Genomic DNA, 23,266 nt, shown 5'->3' with positions numbered 1-23,266 from the left:
CAGTGTCTATTATTTTCATCCTTGTGTCCATGTATACCCATTGTTTAGTTCCCACTTACAAGTGAGAACATGCAGTATTTGATTTTCTGTTTCTGAGTTTTTTCACTTAAGATAATTGCCTTCAGCTCCATCCATGTTGCTTCAAAGCACATAATTTCATTCTCTTTTATGGCTGCATAATATTCCATGGTATATACCACATTTTCTTTATCCAATTAATCATTGATGGACACTTCGGTTGATTCCATGACTTTGCTATTGTAAATAGTGCTGGAATAAACATATGAGTGCAGGTGTCTTTTTGATTAAATGATTTCTTTTCCTTTGGGTATATAACCACTAGTGGGATTGCTGGGTCAAATGGTAGTTCCATTTTTAGTTCTTTGAGAAATCTCCATACTGTTTTCCACAGGGGTTGAACTAATTTACATTCCCACCACAGTCTATAAGTGTTCCCTTTTCTCTGCATCCTCGTCAACATCTGTTTTTTTTTTACTTTTTAATAATAGCTGTTCTGACTGGTGTGAGATGGTATCTCATTATGGTCAAAGTCACTATTATTTCCTGATAATGCAATTATCTACCTAGCAAAGATAAATTTAAATATTATTTGAATTAATTAGCCTTTAATAATGTTGCTGAATATAAGATAAATATACAATTTTTTAACAAACATTGGGCAAATAATGCAATTTTCTACCCAGAAAAAAATAAATTTAAACATTGTTTGAATTATTTAGCCTTTAATAAAGGTTGATGTATACAAGATAAATACAAAAAAAACCCCAACGTATTACCTATATACAATAATAAACATTAGAAATGCAAAGAGGGAATAAATTTAATAAGAAGGGATAAGACCTATATCTTGAAAACACTAAAACCATAGTAAAGAACTTAAAAGAAAACTAAAAGGAAAGCTGTATAGCATATCACTGGTTGAGAACAATAATCAATATTGTATAGATGTCAGTTCTCTCCAAATTAATCTTTATTTATTTATTTATTTATTTATTTATTTGAGACGGAGTCTCGCTCTTTCACCCAAGCTGGAGTGCAGTGGCGCGATCTCTGCTCACTGCAGGCTCCGCCCCCTGGGGTTCACGCCATTCTCCTGCCTCAGCCTCCTGTGTAGCTGGGACTACAGGCGCCCGCCACCTCGCCCGGCTAATTTTTTGTATTTTTAGTAGAGAGGGGGTTTCACCATGTTAGCCAGGATGGTCTCGATCTCCTGACCTCGTGATCCGCCCACCTCTGCCTGCCAAAGTGCTGGGATTACAAGCGTGAGCCACCGTGCCCGGCCAAATTAATCTTTAAATTTGATATAATTCCACTAAAAATCTCAGTAACAATTTTATTTTTAAGAATTTGGCAAGTTGTTTATAAAACCCATCTGGAAGAATCTGAATATGAGAATAATAAAACATTTTAAAAGAAGATTAATAAAAATAACTTGTACTTTTAGACATCAAAATGTATTATAAAGTCAAAGTGAGAAAATGTGTTACTTGGTTAGAATAGATAAATACAACAGAATAGAATAGAAAGGTCAGAAATAGACTCACCTATATATGGGATATTCAAATTGGGTTGGCACAATCGATTATTCAATTGTTAAAAAATTTAGATTTCGGCTGGGCGTGATGGCCAATGCCTGTAATCCCAGCACTTTGGGAGGCCGAGGCAAGTGGATCACCTGAGGTTAGGAGCTCAAGACCAACCTGGCCAACATGGTGAAACCCCATCTCTACTAAAAATACAAAAATTCACTGGGCATATTGGCGGGTACCTGTAGTCCCAGCTACTGAGGAGGCTGAGGCACGAGAATTGCTTGAACCTGGGAGGTGGAGGTTGCAGTGAGCCGAGATCGCACCACTGCACTCCAGCCTGGGCAACAGAGCGAGACTGCATCTCAAAAAACAAAACAAAACAAAACAAATTTAGATCCCTACCTCATTAAAAAGATACCTAAAAAGTAAATCCCAGAAGGGAATAATTAAATGTTAAAAACAATGTAATTACAAACATGTTAGAAGAAATCACGTGAGAATTTTCAAAAAAATAGTAGCTTTTGTGACATATAATTCACCCAATTAAAGTGTACAATTATATGTTTTTTAGCATGGTCGCAGAACTGTGAAACCATCACCACAACCAATCTGAAAACTTCTTCATTACCCTCAAAAGAAACTCCATACATTTTAGCAGTCGCTTCTCATTACCTCCAACCCATTCAACTTAGGTAATCATGAATGAACTTTCTTTTCTCTCCAGGGTACATCTTTTTTTTTTTTTCTGAGATGGAGTCTCACTCTGTTGCCCAGGCTGGAGTGCAGTGGCACGATCTCTGCTCGCTGCAACCTCCACCTCCCGGGTTCATGCCATTCTCCTGCCTCAGCCTCCCGAGTAGCAGGGTACATCTTATAATTTAATGCATTCATGTAGTTTGTAAAGATCAAATATGTGTACTTAGGATAGACATCATCTAAAATATTTGTCTTTTCTTTGTGGTAGATACATTTGATTTACTCTTTTCTAGCTATTTTAGAATGTGCAATAGATTGTTGTAAACTATAGTCAGTCTACCTATCTATCTAACACTAGGACTTATTTCTTCTGTTAAATCATATACTTGTACCCATTAATCAACCTCTCTTTATCTTCTCTCTCTCCTACCCTTCCTGGCCTCTGGTAACCATGAATCTACTCTCTATCTTCATGTGATCCACTCTTTTAGCTCCCACGTGTGGATACTTGCAATCTTTGTCTTTCTGTGACTTGGCTTATTTCACTTAACAAAATGACCTCCAGTTTCATCCACGTTGCTGCAAATGATAGGATTTTATTATTTTTCAGTGGCTGAATAATATTCCATTGGGTTTATATACTGTGTTTTCATTATTCATTCGTTGGTGGGCACTTAGGTTGATTCCATATATTGGCTATTGTGAATAGTGCTGGTATCTTTTGATATATTGATTTTCTTTCTTTAGGACATGTACCCAGCAGTGGAATTAATTGCTGGATTATATGGTAGTTCTGGTTTTAGTTTTTTGAGGAACCTCCATCATGTTCTCCACAGTGGCTATACTAATTTACATTCCCACCAACAGCGTACAAGTGGAGAGAAAAGTGACTCCATGTTGAATGCTAATGTGCCATGTTGACTTCTGATTAGCCCCAGTCAAGTGAATGCCTCCTGATTTCTATTTACTTTTCTCAGTGTAAGAACAAAGCAACCTTGATGTTATCACATAAATTATAAGGCTATGATGCTTACAGCATTCTTGCCTGTTCTGGAGGGTTGCTTTTGTGTTGCACAAAACAAGCATACCCTTTCTTTATGGTATATAAGCCTTGAGCCTGGGGAGTAACAGTGCAGAGATCTACCTGTCTTGTGGCTACCCTAGACAATGCTTCTGTTAGTTTCCCCAATAAAACACCCTTTACCCATAAACTGGATTTGTCTGCCTTGGTTTTTGGTTTCTAAGCTCCTTCGGCATTTGGAAACTTCCTTGCATATACGGCCCTTTTATAGAACAGTTCTCCTTTCTCCACATCTTTGCAAGCATCTGTATTGCCTGTTTTTTGATACAATCCATTTTAACTGGGGTGAGATGATATCTCATTGTAGTTTTGATTTGCATTTCTTTGATGATTACTGATGTTGAGCATTTTTTCACATACCTGTTCGCCATTTGTATGTCTTCTTTGGAGAAATATCTATTCAGATCTTTTGCCCATTTTAAAATCAGACTATCTCCTCTTTTTTTTTGCTATTGAGTTGTTTGAGCTCCTTATAAATTCTGGTTGTAACTCCCTTGTCAGATAGATAGTTTGCAAATATTTTCTCTATCTCTGTAGGTTTTCTCTTCACTTTGTTGATTGTTTCCTTTACCATGCAGAAGGTTTGTAGCTTGATGTAATTGCTTTTTCTTTCTTTTTGCTTTGGTTGCCTGTGCTTTTGAGGTCTTACACGGAAAATCTTTGCCCAAACCAATGTCCTAGAGTGTTTCCCCAATGTTTTCTTCAAGGAGTTGTTTTAGTTTCAGGTCTTAGATTTAAGTCTTTAATCCACTTTGATTTGATTTTTGTATATGGTGAGAAATAGCGGGTCTAGTTTTATTGTTGCATTGGTCTATGTGTCTGCTTTTATGCCATTACCATGCCGATTTGTTTACTATGGCTTTGTACTAAATTTTGAAGTCAGGTAGTGTGATGCCTCCTGCTTTGTTCTTTTTGCACAGGATTGCTTTGGTTATTTGGGGCCTTTTGTGGTTCCATGTAGATTTTAGGATTTAAAAAAAAAATTCTGTGAAGAATGCCATTGGTATTTTAAGAGGGCTGGCATTGAATCTGCAAATTTCTTTGGGTAGTATTGCCATTTAACAATATTAGTTCTTCCAGTCCATGAGCATGGAATATATTTCCATTTTTTATGTCTTTTTTTTATCAGAGTTTTATAGTGTTCCTTGTATAGATCTTTTACTTCTTTTCCAAATTTAGGTATTTTATATTATTTATTGCTATTTTAAATAGAACTGCTTTCTTGATTTCATCTTCAGATTGTTTGCAATTGGTATATATAAATCCTACTGATTTTTGTATGTTGATTTTGTATACTTGAAATATATTGAATTTGTTTTTCAGTTCTAACAGGTTTTTGGTGGAGTCTTTAGGTTTTTTAAAGTATAAGATTATGTCTTTTGTGAATGAGGCTAATTTGATTTCTTTATTTTCAATTTGGATGCCTGTTATTTCTTTCTCTTGCCTAATTGCTCTGTCCAGGACTTCCAGGAATAAAAGTGGTGAAAATGGGCATCCTTGTCTTGTTCTAGATCTTAGAGGAAAGGCCTTTAATTTTTCCCCATTCAGTACAGTGTTAACTGTGGGTTTGCCATATATGGCTTTCTTTTATTTTGAGGTATGTTTCTTCTATACTAAATTTGATGAGGGTTTTTATCATAAAGGGATGTTGAATGTTATCAAGTGCTTTTTCAGCTTCTATTGAAATGATGCTATGCTTCTTGTTCTTGGTTCTGTTAATGTGATGTATCACATTTATTGATGTGCACATGTTGAACCATCCTCATATCCCTGAGATGAATCCCACTTGATCATGGTGAATGATCTTTTTTAACATGTTGTTGAATTTGGTTTGCTTATATTTTGTGAGGATTTTTACATCTATGTTCATCCATGATATTGGCCTGTAGTTTTCTTTTTTTTTGTTGTGTTCTTGTCTGGTTTTGATATCAGGGTAATGCCTTATGAGTTTGGAAGTATTCCTTCCTATTCAGATTTTTTGAAGAGTTTGTGTTGAATTGATATTAGTTCTTCTTCAAATACTTGGTAGAATTCAACTATGAAGCCATTAGGTCCTGGGATTTTCTTTGATGGTAGACTTTGTGTTATGGCTTTGATCTCATTACTTGTTATTGGTTTATTGAGGTTTTCCTTTTTTTTTTTTTTTTTTCCATTTTCCCCCTGGCTGGAGTGCAGTGGCACAGTCTTGGCTCACTGCAACCTCCATTTCCCAGGTTCAAGCAATTCTCGTGTCTCAGCCTCCTGAGTTGCTGGGATTACAGGTGCCTGCCAGCACACCTGATGAATTTTTGTATTTTTAGTAGAGATGGTTTCACCATGTTGGCCAGGCTGGTCTTGAACTCCTGACCTCAAGTGATCTGCCTGCCCCACCCTCCCAAGGTACTGGGATTACAGGCGTGAGCTACCATGTCCAGCCTTAGGTTTTCCAATTTGTTCATGCATAGTTGTTTATAAGTCTCCAATGCTTCTTTGTATTCCTGTGGTCTCAGTTGTTACATCTTCTTTTTCATTTCTTATTTTATTTGTGTATTCCTTCCTTCCTTCCTTCCTTCCTTCCTTCTTTGTCAAAGATGGTTGGCTATATATGCATGAATTTATATCCAGGTTCTATATTTTATTGCATTGGTCTGTATGTCTGCTTTTATGCCATTACCATGCTGGTTTGTTTACTATGGCTTTGTAGTAAATTTCGAAGTCAGGTAGTGTGATGCCTCCTGCTTTGTTCTCTTTGCACAAGATTGCTTTGGTTATTTGGGGTCTTTTGTGGTTCTCTATGGTTTCCTTCCTTCCTTTCTTCCTCTCTTCCTTCCTTTTCTTTTTCTTTTTCTTTTCCTTTTTTTTTTTTTTTTTTTTTTGAGACAGAGTCTTGCTCTTTCACCCAGGCTGTAGTGTAGTGGGGTGGCATGATCTCAGCTCACTGCAACCTCTGCCTCCTGGGTTCAAGTGATTCTTGTGCCTCAGCCTCCTGAGTAGCTGGGAATACAGGTGTGCACCACCATGCCTGGCTATTTTTTGTATTTTTAGTAGAGATGGGATTTTACCATGTTGGCCAGGCTGGTCTTAAACTCCTGGCCTAAAGTGATCCACCTGCCTCGGCCTGCAAAAGTTGGGATTACAGGTGTGAGCCACCATGCCTGGACCTTTATCTTTTTTCTTATTTAGTCTAGCTAAATAAGAAATAGCTAGATTTAGCTATACAAAATCAATAGCTAAAGCTTTATTGATTTTGCTTATCTTTTCAAAAAACCAACTTTTCCACTGGGCGCAGTGGCTCACACCTGTTATCGTAGCACTTTGGGAGGTCAGAGTGGGTGGGTCACCTGAGGTCAGGAGTTTGAGACCAGCCTGGCCAACATGGTAAAACTCTGTCTCTACTAAAAATACAAAAAATTAGCCAGGCATGGTGGCAGGCGCCTGTAATCCCGGCTACTTGGGAGGCTGAGGCAGGAGAATCCTTGAATCCGGGAGGCAGAGGTTGCAGTGAGCCAAGATTGTGCCATTGCACTCCAGCCTGGGCAACAAGAACGAAACTCCATCTCAAAAGAAAAGAAAAAAAAAAGCCCACCAGCTTTTCCTTTCATTGATTCCTTGTATTTATTGTCTCAATTTTATTTATTTCTGCTGTTATCTGTATTATTTCTTTCCTTCTACTAATTTTAGGTTTGGTTTGTTCTTGCTTTTCTAGTTCCTTGAGGTGCATTGTTAGGTTATTTCCCATCTTTCTATCATTTTGATATAGGAATTTATTGTTATAAACTTATCTGTTCATACTGCTTTTACTGTATCCCATAGATTTTTGTATGCTGTTTTTACATTTTCATTTATTTCAAGATGATTTTTCATTTTGTTCTTGATTCCTACATTGACCATTGGTCATTCCGTAAAATGTTATTTAATTTCTGTGTGTTTATGAAGTATCCAAGATTCCTCCTGTTATTGATTTCAAGTTTTATTCCATCATTGTGGTCAGAAAAAATACTCTATATGATTTCTACTTTTTTGAATTTCTTCAGACTTGTTTTGTGGCCTAAGATATGGTATATTCTAGAGAATGTTTCATCTGCTGACAAAAAGAATGTGTATTCCTTAACAAATGGGTGAAATGTTCTGTAAATGTCAGTTAGGCCTATTAGGTCCAGTGTGTAGTTTAACTCCGTTTTTTGTTGTTGTTGATTTCTTGTCTGTCCATTACTGAAAAGGGTGTTAAAATCCCCTACTATTATTATATTACATTTTGTCTCTCCCCCTTTTTTTTTCTTTGAGATGAAGTCTCACTCTGTTGCCCAGGCTGGAGTGCAGTGGTGCAGTCTCGGCTCACTGCAACCTTCGCCTCCTGGGTTCAAATAATTCTCCTGCCTCCATCTCCCAAGTAGCTGGGATTACAGGTACCTGCCACCATGCCTGGCTAATTTTTGTATTTTTAGTAGAGATGGGGTTTCACCATGTTGGCCAGGCTGGTCTTGAACTCCTGACCTCAAGTGATCCGCCCACCTTAGTCTCCCAAAGTGCTGGGATTACAGGTGTGAGCCACTGTGCCTGGCCATCTCTCCCTTTATATCTGTTAATGTTTGCTTTGTATAGTTTGGAGCTCCAGTGTTGGGTGTATAATGTTACACCTTCTTTATAATTGTTATATCTTTTTGCTGAATTGAATCCTTTATAATTATATAGTAACTTTTTTTTTTACAGTCTTTGATGTGTAACCTATTTTATCTGATATAAGTATAGCTACTCCTGCTCTCTTTTGGTTTCCAATTGCATGGAATATATTTTTCTACCCACAAACTTTCAGTATGTATGTGTTATTATAGTTGAGTGGATTTTGTGTAGACAGATATTGTTGGGTCTTGTTTCTTTATCCTTTCAGCCATTCTGTACCTTTTAATTGGATAATTGAGTTCATTTACATTCAGTGTTATTGTTGATAAGTAAGGATTCACTACTTCCATTTTGTTGCTTTTTATCTTGTTTTATAACTCCTCTTTTCCTTTCTCACTGTTTTCCTTTGTGATTAAGTGATTATCTCTGATATTATGTTTTAATTTGTTGCCTTTTTTTAAGTGAATCTATTATAGGTTTTTGCATTGTGGTTACCATGAAGCTTAAAAAAAATTGTATAACAGGTTTTTTTTAAAAAAAGAGATGACAATCTATCTTAGATTACAAAAAAAGAATAGAAGCAAATAAAAAATGAAAAAAATACACTTTAACTCTATTCTCCTCAACATTTTGACTTTTAGTTATTTGCATTTACATATTTGTATATTACCCATCTATTAACAAGTTGCTGTAGCTATTATTGTTTTTGATAGATTTGTCTTTTAGGCTTCATACTAGAGTTATGAGTGGATTGCACACTACAGTTACAGTATTAGCATATTCTATATTTGTCTGTTTAGATCATTTTACCAGTGGGTTTTATACCTTCAGAGTTTTTTTTTACATGTTGGTGTTTTTTTCTTTTAGATTGAAGAACTCCCCATTAGCATTTCTTGTAAGAGAGGTCTGGTGGTGGTAAATTCTCTCAGCTTGTGTTTGGGAAAGACTATCTCTCCTTCATATTTAAAGAACAACTTTGCTGGATATAGTATTCTTGGATAGCAGGGTTTTGTTTGTTTGTTTGTTTTCTTACAGCACTTTGAAAATGTCATTTCTCTCCTTCCTGCCCTGTATGGTTTCCACTGAGAAATCTGTTGCTAGGTAAGTTGGAGCTCCTTAACATGTTATTTGCTTCTTTACTCTTGCTGCTTTTAGGGTCATCTTTTTGTTCTTGGCCTTTGAGAGTTTGATTGTTGTATACCTTGGGTGGTCTTGTTTGGGTCACATCTGTTTGGTGCTCTCAGACCTTCCTATAACTGGACATTCATATCTTTAAGTTTTTGAAAGTTTTCTATTATCTTTTTTTTTTTTTTTTTTGAGACAGAGTCTGGCTCTGTCACCCAGGCTGGAGTGCAGTGGCATGATCTCTGCTCACTGCAACCTCTGCCTCCCGGGTTCAAGCGATTCTCCTGCCTCAGTCTCCTGAGTAGCTGGGATTACAGGCATGTGCCACCAGGCCTGGCTAATTGTTTTGTATTTTTAGTAGAAACGGGGTTTCGCCATGTTAGCCGGACTGGTCTCAAACTCCTGATCTCAGGTGATCCACCTGCCCCGGCCTCCCAAAGTGCTGGGGTTGCAGGCGTGAGCCACCATGCCCTGCTGATTCTTGTTTCTTTCTATCCTTTTTTCTCCTCTGATTGTGTACAAGTAGCCTGTATTTGGGTTCACCGATTCTTTCCTCTTCTTGATGCATTCTGCTGTTGAGAACCTCTGATGAATTTTTCAGTTCAGCAAATGTATTTCTCAATTCCAGTAGTTTTATTTTTTTATTATTTCAATCTCTTTGTTACATTTCTCTGATAAATTTCTGAATTGCTTTTGTGGGTTATCTTGGAGATCACTGAGTTTTCTTAAAACTGTAGTTTTGAATTCTTCATCAGAGAGCTCACGTGTTAGAGTCACTCACTTGTTCCTTGCTTTGTCCATTTGGGGAGATCATGGTTCCCTGTTTGCTGTTGTTTCTTATGAATGTATGTCTATTACTTTGCATTGAAGGGTTAGTTATTTATTCTAGTCTTCTCTGTCTGGCTTGTTTTATGTTTGATTGGCTGTTTTTGCTTAGCAAATCTTAAGGTTGCTGCCTCCTTTTCAGCACTACATGGTGCTTTAAACCCAGGTTCACCTCAACTCTAGTAAAGGATTGAAGTGCTACCCTTCCCATGTAGGGGAGTTTCCAAAGGCAATATCTCTGCAGTGTGAGAAGGATGGCTAGGGGCTAGTGCCCAGGGAATCTGTGGAATGAACCTTGCACAGCATGGTGCTGTTGATAACCCTCTCTCACATGGAGTCTCCTTTGGCTGAGTTGCAGAGCAAAGTTTCCAGGCCTGGGGATGGTAGTCCTTCTTCTACCCTTTGTCTCTGCCTGTCCTCAGGCATATTTATCTCTTCAGGCACTTGTGATGGTTTCCTGCCAAGAAATCAACATGATGGGGTCTCCTGCCAAGGAATCAACATGATGGGGTCTCCTGCCAAGGAATCAACATGATGAGGAAGCTTGTTGTCCATCTTGATCTCACTTTTTCCAGTGTAAAAACCATGAGTTTGGGGAAAATTTTCCATGTGCTTTGTGCTGGGCAGAAGCAGGGAGGGAGATTGAGGCTGCAGTGAGCTGAGATCGCACCACTGCACTCCAGTGTGGGTGACAGAGTTAGACCCTGTCTCAAATATGTGTGTGTGTGTGTAAAGAGAGAAATGTGGAAACTCTTTTTTTTTTTTTTTTTTTTTTTGAGACGGAGTCTCACTCTGTCGCCCAGGCTGGAATGCAGTGGCACAATCTCGGCTCACTGCAACCTCTGCCTCCCGGGTTCAAGCGATTCTCCTGCCACAGCCTCTCAAGTAGCTGGGACTACAGGCACATGCCACCACACCCAGATAATTTTTGTATTTTTGGTAGAGATGGGGTTTTACCATGTTGGTCAGGCTGGTCTCAAACTCCCGACCTTGTCATCTGCCTGTCTCAACCTCCCAAAGTGCTGGGATTATAGGACTGAGCCACTGCGCCTGGCCAAAGCTCTTTCTAAGTATGACGGGAAATCTTAAAATTTAAAACTTCCGTTCAGTGACAATCACTAGAAATAAAAGCAAATAACAAACTGGGAGAAAATGTTTGTACAGTTAATATTACTAAAGTGGTAGAATAAATAAATTTTAAAGGTAAAATAATCCAGCAAAACAGTGGGCACAGACTATAAACAGATAATTCAGAGTAAGAAATTCAAATAGCCAATAAATATATGAAAATATGTTCAACCTCACCAATCATCAATAAGATGGAACATACAGAATAATTAGATAACATTTTTAGCTTAGCATATTGGCAAACATAGACAGATGATAAACATGAACATTTGCATGTACTATTGATGGGCATGTATATTGATATAACCATTTTAGAAATTTTTATAGAGGCTAACAGTATTTTAAATTTGTACCTGTTTGATTAACCAATCACACAGGCAAAAAGTCATTCCATTCCTAAGAAATACTAATACAAGTGAATAAGAATATGGATGTTCATTTCAACATTGCTTGTGATTACAAAAATATTGAAATAATCTAAATATCCACCAGAAGGGAAATTATAGTTATTCAAACAGTAGAATACTAAGGAGCTGTTTAAAAGAATGTTGTAGATATATATGTATGTGCAAAGATGGCTATGATAAATAAAAGAAATAGCAAGTTTTAGAATAATATAAAAGGATAGGAGAACATTTAATAAAAACTGTCACAAGTATATAAATAACTATGTGGCCAAGTGTAGTGGCTCAAGCCTGTAATCCCAGCACTTTGGGAGGCTGAGGCGGGTGGATGGCCTGATGTCAGGAGTTCGAGACCAGCCTGGCCAACGTGGTGAAAACCCGTCTCTACTAAAAAAATTACAAAAATTAGGCAGCATGGTGGCCCATGCCTGTAATCCCAGCTACTCGGGAGGCTGAGGCAGGAGAAACACTTGAACCTGGGAGGCAGAGGTTGCAGTAAGCCGAAATCATGCCACTGCACTCCAGCCTGGGCCATAGAGTGAGGATCAGTCTCAAAAAAAACAAAAACAAAAACAAAAAAAACTATATATAGTTTATATATGCACACACACAAAATCTTCACTAAGAGAACAGCAAACTAATAAGACAGATTACCTTTGGTTAGTTGAATGTTAGGGTTGGGTGAGCTGGTGGGAATTTTGAAACTTACTTTATACTTCTATATTGTTTGACTTTGTTTTAATAAATATATATTAATTTTTTGACTGTGAATGGTAATTTTTGAGGATCTACTAATTTTTAAAAATAAACTTTGAGCATGTGTTATGTGTCAGACATTATGCCATGTACTGGTTGGTAAAATAAAAATAATTGAGACAAAGTTCCTGCCCATAAAACTTCATGAGAGTCAAATATCTCAACAATTGAGAATGATGAGCCTTTCCAGACAAATGAAATGTTAGTAGGGATAAATGTATAGATTAATCTTACTAATATGATTAACATTAATAATTACCATGATATTATTTTTAAAAAAGAAGCAGCAATTATTTATTCAGTTATTACTATGTGTCAGATATTTTGCTAAGGGAATAATTAGCATAGTTCTTACAGTAATCCCTTGAAATAGTACTATCATTACCCACATTTTTCATATGAGGACTCAGAGAGGTAATTTGCCTAAGTTCACATAGCTAATAAATGGTGAACCTAGCAAGTCTGATCCCAGAGCCTGAACTCCCAATTTCCATTATATACCATCTTCAGAGACAAAAGACAAACAAAACTCAGGGCAGCCACCTAAAGGAGGAGACCCAATGTAAGAGCAATCCATGTAAAAAAAAAAAAAAAAAAGATTTGTGACATTGAAGTAACTGTGGATTTGCTAAGGCAACTGCATGAAATGATTCTCAAAACAATGCTGGACTTTTACAAGATTAGAAGTAAAGAGAATAGAAGGAGATCATTGTCTCATTTTTCTCTGAAATGGTCAGACCTCATCTAGAATACAGTGTTCCATTCTGATGCAGAATTTTTAAGGGCACATTGACATTTTCAGAGGAAACAATCATGACAGTAAATACATGATGTAAGAAACAGATTTGAGCTAGACATGTTCAGTGGAGAAAAAAGAAGAAAAGTGAGATCCCTCACACTAGAAGTATTTCAATAGTAGAGAGCTGGCCCCTGGTAGAGGTTTCTGTAGAATTCCTTGCATTGATGAGCTTTGTGTTAGATCATCCCTAGAGTCCCTTCTAACTGAAGTGACAGCTAGAATGTCAATTCCTTGAAAATAAGAACTTTTATCTCTTTTGTCCATGTCTATGTCCACAGTGTCTAGAACAGTATTTCATTAAATGACTAGCAGTTGATTTCTTATATTAGTGGTTCTCAAAGTATGGCCCAGGGACCCCTTGTGGGGGGCAGGGGGCCTCTATGAGACCCTTTTAAGAGCTTCAAGAAATCAAAATTAGTTTCATTATAATACTAAAATGTTGTTTGCTTTTTTCATTCTCATTCTTTTATTAAGAGTATGCAGTGGATTTTTCTAGCAGCTACATGACGTGATATAGTCTAACAGATTGAATACAGAAGCAAATGAGAATCCAGCTCTATTCTTCTAAGGCAAACATTAGATTTGTAAAAATGTAAAACAATAGCACTCTTTTTACTAATTTAACAAAATTTTAAAAAATAAATATGCTATTTATGTTAATATGTAATGGGTTTGTTAATGTTTAAGTGATTAACAAATACACGTTTTAAATCTAGTTTACTTTCTGCCGGGCGCGGTGGCTCACGCCTGTAATCCCAGCACTTTGGGAGGCCAAGGCAGGCGGATCACGAGGTCAAGAGATCGAGACCGTCATGGCTAACAGGTGAAACCTCATCTCTACTAAAAATACAAAACATTAGCCAGGCATCGTGGTGGGTGCCTGTAGTCCCAGCTACTCAGGAGGCTGAGGCAGGAGAATGGTGTGAACCCGGGAGTTGGAGCTTGCAGTGAGCCAAGATCGCGCCACTGCACTCCAACCTGGGTGACAGAGCAAGACACTGTCTCAGGAAAAAAAAAAAAATCTAGTTTAATTTCCAATACAGTAAATATCAATAGATGCATTCCATATAAATAAAAGCACTTGAGAGTATAAAGGGGTCTTGAGATAACATTTTTTGTATAAAGGGGTCTTTAGATCAAATTTTTGAAGAAGTTTTGCTATACACTATACTTCAGTTTGGTTCCAGTTCAGTGGAAAATGTGAATTTGTAATTCGTGTTAATGATTTAAACAAGAAATTTTAGTTGAGTTAATGATTCGATGAAAAATCGATATATGAAATCACTGTAATAAATTATAGTGGTTTGCTAAAGTTTTAGGTTCCTGATTATAGTACATTATTTTTATAGGTGATTGAAAGAAATAGAGTCATATTGGCTAGAAGACTTTACCTTAATGAAAAAGGCTGGAATAAATACACTAAGCATTTCATCATACTGCTGTCAAACAAGGTAAAGGTCAATTATCTTCAGTTATGGGAAAAAAAAGATGCCAAGTGGTGAGGGTTGAGACTGTAAGATGCCTTTGTTAAATTTATCGATTTTGGCCGGGCGCGGTGGCTCACGCCTGTAATCCCAGCACTTTGGGAGGCCGAGGCGGGCGGATCACGAGGTCAGGAGATCGAGACCATCCTGGCTAACACGGTGAAACCCCGTCTCTACTAAAAATACAAAAAAAAAATTAGCCGGGCGTGGTAGCGGGCGCCTGTAGTCCCAGCTACTCGGGAGGCTGAGGCAGGAGAATGGCGTGAACCCGGGAGGCGGAGCTTGCAGTGAGCCGAGATCGCGCCACTGCACTCCAGCCTGGGCGACAGAGCGAGACTCCGTCTCAAAAAAAAAAAAAAAAAAAAAAAAAAAAAATTTATCGATTTTAAAAATATCATTTTATATTAGTGCTTATTGTGTACAGAATGAAAAATCTATGGGAAGGTGAATAAAGGCTCTTATTTCTCTATATTTGTCTTCTAATTAAAGCAATTTATTCAAGTTTAATAACACTACAAGGTTACTCATACAATTATGATCCTATTGATTCATGGTTAAAGTAAAAAAAGTAGCTGTGTTTTTTGAAATAGTTGCATTATCAATTTTATGGGAAAATTCAGTGAGCACACTAGATAGAAAAGGAGGGCATTTAGCATGTTTCTACCGAGTCAAAGCATTTACACTAGTCATTTCATTTAACTCTTAAGACAATTCTGTGAGATAGATATTAGGGTCTTTATGGATAATAAAAATTAATCCAAATAGATTAGATAACATTGCCCAAGGTTACATAGCCAGTAATAGCTACAATTCACATTTGGTTTGGTTTGGCTTCTTGGTTCCTATTCTGTCTAGCACACCACACTGCCCCTGTGAAAGTCCTATGGAAACACTGGGTTCATGTTGCAAAGGAAAAAAAAATCTTGTCTCTTAATACTTTATAAGAAATGCCATGGAAAATTCATCACCAAATGAATGGTGTAGTAGTGTAACTTTTCAATTTTTAATCAATTTTCTATGAATTTCTCTAGTATTACAATATTAATAATGGCCTGGTATATGTTAATGACTATTTGTTATATACATAAATGAATATATTATTTGATTCTATGCATTTTATATAGGACACTGAAGACCTTGCACTGTTGCAGAAGTTGACACAAAAATGGAGAAACTTAGTGAATAAACTTAAACAAGAGGTAGAACAAATGGAAGAGTCTACAAGCGAGACACTGAAAATTGTTAAGGATGGGCTTATCAAATGGCAGGAGTTCTTCAAGTGAGTCACCAAGAATCTTGTTTTTCTGATTATACTTATGTCTGATAACTCAGTCAAATTCTCTGTGTTCCTCCTTCTGTCTTTTACCTTGTAATCACTCTAACATTGATTTTGGGGAGCAGTCCCTATGAAGGCACAATCCTGCTAACAACCTTGAATAGTCCTGTGGTTTCTAGTGCTAAGTATCTCTCTAGTCCATCCCGATCCCCCTGCTCAACTGCTGCTGTCCCCATTTGAGTCCAGTTCTTTTTCTTTTCTCTCTTTTTGAAATAAAGTCAACTTATTTCATTACTTTGGCAAACTTGAGTATTTGGATCCATCTGCAAATCATATGCAGAGATGTAAAACCAATGGGTGACAGTTAGAGGGAGATGGTTTTGATTGGATATCATACTTTGCAATGATTAGAGAAATCTGACAATGAAAGAAGCTGCTAATAAAGTAGTTAAGTTGAGGTCAGATGGCTAAATCACAGCCAAGGTTAGTGGGAATCTATGCTTTGGATGCAGTCTGGACTAGATTTCTTTTTTTTAATTTAATTTTTTTTTTTTTTTGAGACTGGGTCTCATTCTGTCACCCAAGCTGGAGTGCAGTGGCGCAATCTCAGCTCACTGCTGCCTCCATCTCTGGGGTTCAAGCGATTCTCCCACCTCAGCCTCCCAAGTAGCTGGAATTACAGACATGCGCCACCACACCCGGCTAATTTTTGTATTTTTAGAACAGACAGAGTTTTACCATGTTAGCCAGGCTGATCTCGAACTCCTGGCCTTAGGAGATCCACCCACCTAGGCCTCCCAAAGTGCTGGGATTACAGGCATGAGCCACCATGCCCAGCCTGGACTAGATGATTTCTAAGGTTTTTGTTTGTTTGTTTGTTGTTGTTGTGTTGTTGTTTTTTAACTTTAAGATGCTTTGTCTGTTGAGGCCTGGACTAGATGATTTCTACGGTTTTTTTTTTTTTTTTAATTTTAAGATGCTTTGTCTGTTAGGTACCATTTCCATTTCAAATTGAGAATAATGGTTTCAGTTTTTCATACCCCCTTAAAGGTTTCCCCATTAGTAGATTTGGAAGTTCTGGAAGCTGAAGCTGGTATGTCTCCAAGCTGGCTGCTCCTGCCGTGTACCCATTTCTATTGTTTGTTGATTCTTAGCTGGGAGGCGTGCACGGGTGGCCATAGTTCTTGTCTCTTTAGCTTCAGAAGCTTATTTATCAATAGCTTTCACCTTGTGAGACTTCAGAGCCATTAAAGGAAATTGTTTTCTACCAGAAGTTGGGATTTCTGGCTTAAATGTTGAGTCTTAATCACTGTAAAGGCTTTCTTTCTATTTATATATTGCTTTGACAGCTGCATTCAACAGATCTTCTGATAGTGATCTGGTTTTTAATTCTCAAGACTCAAGAGACCACCCTTTAAAAAAAATACTCTTGTGGCCCATGGCCCTGTAACTTGATTGCTCAGGTCTGAATAGAATCTGAATTTATGTTTACAAATTTAATGATAAATACCTATGGGGAGAGGGGCTGGACCTGGAAGGCATGCTTCAAAATTATTGAGGAGAAATATGTTAGTTGTTTAGTCTTTAGTGTGTGAACTGATGATTTTGTTTATGTCTTGCTCTGAGATGTTTCTCTTTTTCTTTTTTCTTCTTTTCAGTGAAAAAGACATTTTATCCCCTAACAAGGGAAATATATTTAATTCAGTTCTTTTAGACTTCAAACAGTGGCAGAAGGTAAGACTTTTTAATAAAGAGCTTGGCAATCAAAGTGCTGATTGTAAACTTGGCATTCCGGACCTACAACTGAGTCACATCTCATCCTTTTTTTTTGGGGGACGTTGTCTCACTCACTGTCGCCCAGGCTGGAGCGCAGTAGTGTGATCTTGGTTCACTACAACTTCCACCTCCTGAGTTCAAGTGATTCTCCTGCCTCAGCCTCCCAAGTAGCTAGGATTACAGGCATGTGCCACCACGCCTGGCTAATTTTTGTATTTGTAGTAAATACAAGGTTTCACCATGTTGGCCAGGATGGTCTTGAACTCCTGACCTGAAGTGATCCACCCACCTCGGCCTCCCAAAGTGTTGGGATTACAGGTGTGAGTCACCATGCCCGACCACATCTCATTCTTTAAAAATGCCATATTAGGGGCCGGGCACAGTGGCTCACACCTGTAATTCCAGCTACTTAGAGGCTGAGGCAGGAGAATCACTTGAACCAGGGAGTCACAGGTTGCAGTGAGCCGAGATTGCACCACTGCACTCCAGCCTGGGCGACACAGCAAGACTCCATCTCAAAAAAAAAAAAAATGCAATGTTAAGTTTTATGAACAACAAGGAAAAAAGGAAGTGCTCAGGGACTTTAAAAAATATGCTTAAATATTCTCAGTTCTATTTCAGATTTTTGGGTCAAATTAAGTTAGGCTGCTAGAAAAGAAATCAGGAATTTGTTATTGGTCTGTTCAGGGATTCAACTTCTTCCTGGTTTCGTCTTGGGAGGGTGATGTGTCCAGGAATTTATACGTTTCTTCTAGATTTTCTAGTTTATTTGCATAGAGGTGTTTATAGTATTCTCTGATGGTAGTTTGTATTTCTGTGGGGTCAGTAGTGATTTCTCCTTTATCATTTTTTATTGTGTCTATTCGATTCTTCTCTCTTCTTTATTAGTCTAGCTAGTGGTCTATTTTGTTAATTTTTTCAAAAAAAAATAGCTCCTGGATTCATTGATTCTTTGAAGGGTTTTTCACGTCTCTATTTCCCTCAGTTCTGCTCTGATCTTAGTTGTTTCTTGCCTTCTGCTAGCTTTTGGATTTGTTTGCTTTTGCTTCTCCAGTTATTCTAATTGTGATGTTAGGGTGTTGATTTGAGATCCTTCTAGTTTTCTGATGTGGGCATTTAGTGCTATAAATTTCCATCTTAACACTGCTTTAGCTGTGTCCCAGACATTCTGGTATGTTGTCTCTTTGTTCTCATTGGTTTCAAAGAACTTCTTGATTTCTGCCTTAATTTCATTATTACCCAGGAGTCATTCAGGAGCAGGTTGTTCAATTTCCATGCTGTTGTATGGTTTTGAGTGAGTTTCTTAATCCTGAGTTCTAATTTGATTGCACTGTGGTCTGGGAGATTGTTTGTTATGATTTCATTTCTTTTGCATTTTCTGAGGAGTGTTTTACTTCCAATTATGTGGATGATTTTAGAATAAGTGCCATGTGGCACTGAGAAGATTTGTTGATTTGGGGTTGAGAGTTCTGTAGATGTCTATTAGATCTACTTGATCCAGAGCTGAGTTCAAGTCCAAAATATCCTTGTTAATTTTCTGTCTCATCAATCTGTCTAATATTGACAGTGGGGTGTTAAAGTCTCCCACTACTATTGTGGGAGTCTAAGTCTCTTTGTAGGTCTCTAAGAACTTGTTATATGAATCTGGGTGCTTCTGTGTTGGGTGCATACATATTTAGGATAGTTAGCTCTTTCATTGAATTGATCCCTTTACCATTATGTAATGCCCTTCTTTGTCTTTTTTGATCTTTGTTGGTTTAAGGTCTATTTTGTCAGAGACTAGTGTTGCAACCCCTGCTTTTTTTGCTTTCCATTTGCTTGGTAATTAATAACCTACCAACCAAAAAAAGCCAAGGACCACACAGATTCACAGCCAAATTCTACCACAGGTACAAAGAGGAGCTGTTACCATTTCTTCTGAAACTATTCCAAATAATTGAAAAGGAGGGACTCCTCCTTAACTCATTTATGAGGCCAGCATCATCCTGATACCAAAACCTGGCAGAGACACAACAAAAAAAAGAAAACTTCAGGCCAGTATCCCTGATGAACATTGATGTGAAAATCCTCAATAAAATACTGGCAAACCGAATCCAGCAGCACATCAAAAATCTTATCCACCATGATCAAGTCGGCTTTATCCCTGGGATGCAAGGGTGATTCAACATACACAAATCAATAAATGTAATCTATCACATAAACAGAACCAATGACAAAACCCACATGATTATCTCAGTAGTTGCAGAAAAGGCCTTTCACAAAATTCAACATCCCTTTATGTTAAAAACTCTCAATAAACCAGGTATTGATAGAACATATCTCAAAATAATAAGAGCTATTTATGTCAAACCCACAGCCAATATCATACTGAATGGGCAAAATCTGGAAGCATTCCCTTTGAAAAGACAAGGGTACCCTCTCACCTCTCCTATTCAACATAGTATTGGAAGTTCCGGCCAGGGCAATCAGGCAAGATAAAGAAATAAAGAGTATTCAAATAGGAAGGGTAGAGGTCAAATTATCTCTGTTTGCAGATGACATGATTCTATGTTTAGAAAACCCCATCGTCTCAGCCCCAAAACTCCTTAAGCTGATAAGCAACTTCAGCAAAATCACAGGAAACAAAATCAATGTGCAAAAATCACAAGCATTTCTATGCACCAACAATATACAAGCAGAGAGCCAAATCATGGATTAACTCCCATTCATAACTGCTAAAAAGAGAATAAAATACCTAGGAATACAGCCAATAAGGGATGCGAAGGACCTCTTCAAGGAGAACTACAAAACACTGCTCAAGGAAATAAGAGAGAACTGAAACAAATGGAAAAACATTCCATCCTCATGGATAGGAAAAATCAATATTGCGAAAATGGCCATACTGCCCAAAGTAATTTATAGATTCAATGCTTTTCCCATCAAATTAGCATTGACATTCTTCACAGAATTAGAAAAGACTACTTTAAATTTCATATGGAACCAAAAAAGAGCCCATATTGCTAAGACAATCCTAAGAAAAAGAACAAAGCTGGAGGCATCATGCTACCTGACTCCAAACTATGCTACAAGATGACAGTAACCAAAACGGCATGGTACTGGTACCAAAACAGACACATAGACCAATGGAATAAAACAAACAGAGACCTGAGAAATAACACAACACATCTACAACCATCTGATATTTGACCAACCTGACAAAAACATGCAATGGGGAAAAGGTTCTGTTTAATAAATGGTGCTAGGAAAACTGGCTAGTCATATGCAGAAAACTGAAACTTGACCCCTTCCTTACATCTTATATAAAAATTTACTCAAGATGGATTAAAGACTTTAAAATCCCAAACAATAAAAACCCTAGAAGAAAATCTAGGCAATACCATTCAGGACATAGGCATGGGCAAAGATTTTATGATGAAAATGCCAAAAGCAATTGCAACAAAAACCAGAATTGACAAATGGGATCTAATTAGACTAAAGACCTTTTGCATAGCAAAAGAAACTATCATCAGAGTGAACAGGCAGCCTACAGAATGGGAGAAAAGTTTTGCAATCTATCCGTCTGACAGAGGTCTAATATCCAGAATCTATAAGGAACTTAAACAAATTTACAAGAAAAAAAATGAACAACCCCCTCAAAAAGTGGGCAAAGGATATGAACAGACATTTCTCAAAAGAAGACATTTATGTGGCCAACAAACATGAAGAAAAAAAAAGCTCAACATCACTGATAATTAGAGAAATGCAAATCAAAACCACAATGAGATACATCTCATGCCAGTCAGAATGGTGATTATTAAAAAGTCAAGAACCAATAGATGCTGGTGAGGCTGTGGAGAAATGGGAATGCCTTTACATTGTTGGTGGGAATGTAAATTGGTTCAACCGTGTGGAAGACAATGTAGTGATGCCTCAAGGATCTAGAACTAGAAATGCCATTTGACAGCAATCCCATTACTGGATATATACCCAAAGGAAGATAAATCATTCTACTGTAAAGACACATGCACATGTATGTTTGTTGCAGCACTATTTACAACAACAAAGACATGGAACCAACCCAATGCCCATCAATGGTAGACTGGATAAAGAAAATGTGGTACATATACACCATGGAATACCATGCAGCCATAGAAAGGAATGAGATCATGTCCTTTGCAGGGACATGGATGAAGCTGGAAGCCATCATCCTCAGCAAACTAACACAGGAACAGAAAACAAAACACTGCTTGTTCTCACTCATAACTGGGAGTTGAACAATGAGCACACATGGACACAGGAAGGAGAAAAGCCACACACTGGAGCCTGTTGGAGGGTGCAGGGGCAAGGGGAAGGAGGGCATTAGGACAAATAGCTAATGCATGCTTGGCTTAAAACTTAGATGATGAGCTGATAGGTGCAGCAAACCACCATGGCACACGTATACCTGTGTAACAAACCTGCACATTCTGCACATGTATCCCCAAACTTAGAGTAAAAAAAAAAAAATGTCTACGTTGAACACAAAAAGCTTGGTAGATATCAGCTTTACACTTTTTTCTTCTTTGAATACATATTTGCTTATGCAGGGTAAGGATTAGTAACTTTTGCTTTCATGTGTAGCTTAAAATGACAGCTCTACTGTATATTACATTGTAAAGCTTTGTTTCTCCCAACATATGTCTTCTTCATCTATAAAATAGACACTCACTGAAAAAAAAAAAAAAGGAAAGAAATTAGGAAAATCTCCTTGGGTGGCAGTGAGTGTAACGCGCACAGACCTAGGGGGACTGAACAAAGGGGGGCAAATGCGGGAATAAAAGACAAGAGACAAAAGAGTATATTTGGAAGAAGGGGTCGGGGGCACCTTGCCTCTGGTGGACAAGGACCCTGAGCTTTACAAAGCCCTCTGTATTTATTAGGCAAAAGAGATAGTGAGAAAGGGGGCGGGTGATTGTCGGGTAATTGTCAGTGGGCCATTTGGTTCACAGCAGGCTTGCGAGACTGCATCCTTTGAACAATAGGTGCTAGATGTCTCAGTAGATAACTTCAAGGAGCCTGGTGGCAGGGAGTGATGTCCTTCAGCAAACCTTTTGGTGGCAGGCGCAGTGTGAGTTTGCTCACATCCTGCATTCATGATAAAGTTTGCTGTTTGATCATATAGCCGCCAGTGGAATGCTGAGTTGGTCACGTCCCACAGGCCTTTGGCTCCCTACATATCCCCCTTTCTGTTTATGTATTAATTGAAAGAATGTAAGGCCAGGCTGGGCAGCTCTCATTTTCCAATTGGCAGTCCATCCGATTTTACAGACTATGAACAGAAGACAGAGACAAAACAACATTATTCCAAGAACTACATATAAGATGTTAAGGTGGTGCTTCAGATAGGTCCAAGGGTTGAGGCTCTCCAGGCCTTGCTGGAATTCAGTCCAGTCTTCAAAAGAAGGCTGAAATTCTTGAGTTTACCTATTTAAATCAAGAATTTTGTTTTGCAGTTCACCAATATTAAAGGTAATGGCCAGGCATTGTGGCTCATGCCTGTAATCCCAGCACTTTGGGAGGCTGAGGTGGGTGGATCACCTCAGGTCAGGAGTTCAAGACCAGCCTGACCAGTATGGTGAAACCCTGTCTCTACTAAAAATACAAAAATTAGCCAGGCGTGGTGGCAGGTGACTATAATCCCAGCTACTCGGGATGCTGAGGCTGGAGAATTGCTTGAACCTGAGAGGCAGAGGTTGCAGTGAGCCAAGATCGTGCCACTGCACTCCAGCCTGGGCCACAGAGTGAGACT

The 23,266-nt window shown here is 38.0% G+C and overlaps 1 protein-coding gene across 5 annotated transcripts in view; it reads left to right on the top strand.

Annotated features, from left to right (window-relative positions):
* The window catches only part of AXDND1 (axonemal dynein light chain domain containing 1), a 193,985-nt gene that overhangs the window by 50,197 nt on the left and 120,522 nt on the right, over nt 1–23,266 (top strand). For all 5 annotated transcript variants that reach the window (XM_054656308.2, XM_001157492.6, XM_054656307.2 and 2 more), the window contains 3 exons: nt 14,313–14,414; nt 15,572–15,726; nt 17,382–17,457. In XM_054656308.2, the coding sequence (XP_054512283.1) occupies nt 14,313–14,414; nt 15,572–15,726; nt 17,382–17,457 (333 nt within the window). The remainder of the gene's footprint in view (nt 1–14,312; nt 14,415–15,571; nt 15,727–17,381; nt 17,458–23,266) is intronic.

Source organism: Pan troglodytes, chromosome 1 (genome assembly GCF_028858775.2).
Source record: "Pan troglodytes isolate AG18354 chromosome 1, NHGRI_mPanTro3-v2.0_pri, whole genome shotgun sequence".
Taxonomy (NCBI): Eukaryota; Metazoa; Chordata; class Mammalia; order Primates; family Hominidae; genus Pan; species Pan troglodytes.
The sequence above is the reverse complement of the archived record's forward strand: the minus strand, read 5'-3'. Positions and strand labels throughout refer to the sequence as shown.